At 47.7% G+C, this 3,751-nt stretch overlaps 1 protein-coding gene across 1 annotated transcript in view; it reads left to right on the top strand.

Moving 5' to 3' along the window:
- ZNF814 (zinc finger protein 814) overlaps positions 1–3,751 on the top strand; it is an 18,500-nt gene that overhangs the window by 13,348 nt on the left and 1,401 nt on the right. Inside the window, 3 exon segments of the mRNA XM_011960453.1 lie at positions 1,145–1,271; positions 2,947–3,579; positions 3,582–3,750. Coding sequence (XP_011815843.1) covers positions 1,145–1,271; positions 2,947–3,579; positions 3,582–3,750 — 929 coding nt within the window.

Below are 3,751 nucleotides of genomic sequence, written 5' to 3'. Positions count from 1 at the left end.
TGCCCAGACTGGAGTGCAATGGCACAATCTCGGCTCACTACAACCTCTGCCTCCCAGGTTCAAGCGATTCTCCTGCCTCAGCATCCTGAGTAGCTGGGATCACAGGTGCCCGACACCACGCTCTGCTAATTTTTTGTATTTTTAGTAGACCGAGATTTCACATTGTTGGCCAGGCTGGTCTCAAACTCCTGACCTCAGGCGATCCACCCGGCTCAGCCTCCCAAAACACTGGGATTACATATGTGAGCCACTGCGCCTGGCTCGGTACATTTGATTTGTAAATTGCTCTTGATGACATCTGTAGAATATCAGATGTCATTTGTTTTACCAACATTATAATCCTAGGGGGAGATTTTAACCCACCCTAGTTGAAGAAAAAGGAGGGAATTAAGATACTTTAAGCTGGTTGGGCACTGTGCTAATGGTCTTAGTACTTTGGGAGGCCGAGATGGGCAGATCATGAGGTCAGGAGTCCGAGACCAGCCTGGCCAACATGGTGAAATCCTATCACTACAAAAAATACAAAAATTAGCCAGGTGTGGTGGTACACACCTGTAATCCCAGCTGTTCGGGAGACTGAGGCAGGATAATTGCTTGAACCCAGGAGGTGGAGGTTGCAGTGAGCCAAGATCGTGCCACTACACTTAAGCCTGGCAACAGAGTGAGACTGTCTCAAACAAACAAACAAAAACATATACTTTAAGTTGTTTAAAGGCCAGAGAGAGGCCAGTGGTGTGTGACAGTGAGCTGGGGATGGACATGGATACGTACCTGGAAGTCTAAAGAATGATGTGCATTCAGAGAGGGTATGTCTGATGTGCTGAAGGTGCCACATTGGGCTCTCCGTGACCTCGGCGATACTGGGGGAAGTGCCTGTCAGGAGGGGGTGGACTCTTACGTCGCAGCCACCGCACAGATACCTACTTGTTCAACTAATTATTGTTGGTGGCTGTACCCCATGACCAGTGGGCCTAGCTTCTCCAGTGGCACCTGGAGGAGGTCATGGAGTCAGGGCTTTATTGAAAGCATACCAGGAACCTCCTCCTTGAGAGGAGGACGTGCGAGAGTAGATGTGTGGGAGAGAGGGATTGTGGTACCTCAGCATAGGGGCCGTTTGTAGTTTCATCTGTCAACATCATAACAGGGCACAGTGACTTTTGAAGACGTGGCTGTGAAATTTACCCGGGAGGAATGGAATCTCCTTAGTGAGGTTCAGAGATGCCTGTACCGTGATGTGACCCTGTAGAACCTGGCACTTACATCCTCCCTGGGTAAGTTGCTCACATTCACCCTGTGACCCGAGCTAGTCTCTGCTTTCCCCCCTCTTTCCCCATTGGCAAGACTTTCTCATGTCAGGAGCGTGGACACCGCTTCCTGCTTCAGTTCTATGGGTAGGTTCTTGGTTGGTAGGACTGAGGTGTCCATACTGCCCTGCTCCTTTCTTGGAGCAGCCCCAACACCTGCTTTACTGCAGGCTCCCAGGGACGGATTCATAGTCAGAAGCCCACTTTGTTAGTCCTGTGGATGTTTGGGTGTCCTTGTCCAGATTTCAGGTTCCTGTGTACCCAGAGTCTACTTCCTTTCTCTAGCTGCTGTTTTCTTAAGCCTTCCTGTGGTGGGAATTGCCTTCACAGACTACATCACTGCCTACATAGACCAGAGGCTGTTCTTGTAAGACGTTCTTTAGAAATTCTCCTTGAAATACTGAGTTTTTTTCTCTCGTGGGCTTTCATGGGCTGAGTTGTTCTGAGACAATGTTGGCTGTTCCCTTGTTCTGTCTTTCCCTTAGTCTGTACGTTATTCATTTCCCATGTGCTTGATCATCATTGTGATGGGATGCACGGTCCTCCCTGCTCCAGAAGATGCAAATGAATTCAGCCTCAGCATAATGGGCTCAGAAGGAATGAGTACCTGAAGACTGGCACCCTGGGCTGGGCGAGGTGGCTCGTGCCTGTAATCCCAGCACTTTGGGAGGCCCAGGCAGGTGGATCATGAGGTCAGGAGTTCAAGACCAGCCTGGCCAAGATGGTGAAACCCTGTCTCTACTAAAAATACAAAAGTCAGTCAAGTGTAGTGGCACATGCCTGTAATCCCAGCTACTTGGGAGGCTGAGGCAGAGAATTGCTTGAACCTGGGAGGGGAGGTTGCAGTGAGCCCAGATTGCGCCACTGCACTCCAGCCTGTGTGACAGAGTGAGACTCCGTCTCAAAAAAAAAAAAAAAAAAAAATGTGGCACCCTGGAGGAGGTCATGGAGTCAGGGCTTTATCGAAAGCATACCAGGAACCTAATCTATTTTAGTAGTATTTTTGTGGCAAAAGAAGTAGGCACATATAATTCATCTTTTCTTCCTCATTCTTGAGAGCATCACACTTGTCACTTGTCTGCCTTATCACTTCTACTCTTTTATTTTTCACCTTTGACCTACTTGTACCCTAATATCCATCCTCCTATCTAGTCTTCACATCTCTGGACTCCAAATCTCATCCGTCTTACATACATCGCCATCTACAATGTTCTCCAGTGTTGGCATAGAGATTTGTGTTAGCAAATATATATACTTTGTTACAAACTGTCCTCCAGCAGTAGCTGCTGTGTTGTGCTCCTGTTTTCCTTGGCCTGGACAAATCCCTCTCTACAGCACTCACATGTCATGAGGACGTAAAGTTCTGCAGATGAGTGGTTTGCAGATGCAGGAATTGTAGGCCCTGCCTTCACTCCCCGTGTTACATACCTGGTTGTGTCCTTCACGTTACGAGGCCTCCTACATTCTGTGGCCTTTAGAGTCCAGCAATAATAAATAGCACCATCTTCCACCTGAAGCCAGCGTTCTGTTCCTCCAAGTGTTTCCTTGGAGTAATTCCTCAGTTTGTCAGATACACTTGTGGGTGGTCTGTGCCTTCCCAGCAGAGTTAACATGCACTTCACCAGCATTTTCTTGCTTTCAGGTTGTTGGTGTGGAGTGGAAGATGAGGCACCTTCTAAGCAGAGTATTTATATACAAAGAGAGACTCAGGTCAGGGTTCCTATGGCAGGTGTGTCTCCCAAGAAGGCCGACCCCTGTGAGATGTGCGGCCCTATCTTAGGAGACATTCTGCACGTGGGAGATCATCAGGGAACACATGCCAAGCAGAAACTGCATAGCTGTGAGGCCTGGGGGAACAAATTGTATGACAGTGGAAACTTTCATCAACACCACAATGAGTACATTGGAGAGAATCCCTACAGAGGCAGTGTTGAGGAAGCGTTGTTTGTGAAGAGGTGTAAGTTTTGTGTGTCAGGGGAGTCACCTGTCTTCAGTCAGAGTGGGAAGGACTTTTTGCCCATTTCAGCATTACTCCAGCAGGAGGCCACTCACACTGGGGAGAAGTCAAACAGCAAAACTGAGTGTGTGTCTCCCTTTCAGCGGGTGGGAGCTCACTATAGCCATGGACAATCCATGAAACATTTTAGCACCAAATATGTACTCAGTCAGCATGAGAGACTTCTCCCTAGAGAAGAGTGTTATGTGTGCTGTGAATGTGGGAAATCCTTTAGCAAATATGATAGCTCCAGTAATCATCAGAGAATTCACACTGAAAAAAACATGAATGTGGAGAATGTGGGAAATCCTTTAGTCAAAAAAGAAGCCTCATTCAACATCAGCGATTTCACACTGGAGAAGAACCTTATGAGTGTGAAGAGTGTGGGAAATCTTTTAGTTCAGAAGGATATCTTAGGAGCCATCAACGAGTTCACGCTGGAGAAAGACCT

Source organism: Colobus angolensis, unplaced genomic scaffold (assembly GCF_000951035.1).
Source record: "Colobus angolensis palliatus isolate OR3802 unplaced genomic scaffold, Cang.pa_1.0 Scaffold510, whole genome shotgun sequence".
NCBI classification, from domain to species: Eukaryota; Metazoa; Chordata; class Mammalia; order Primates; family Cercopithecidae; genus Colobus; species Colobus angolensis.
This window is presented reverse-complemented; position numbering and strand designations above follow the sequence as displayed.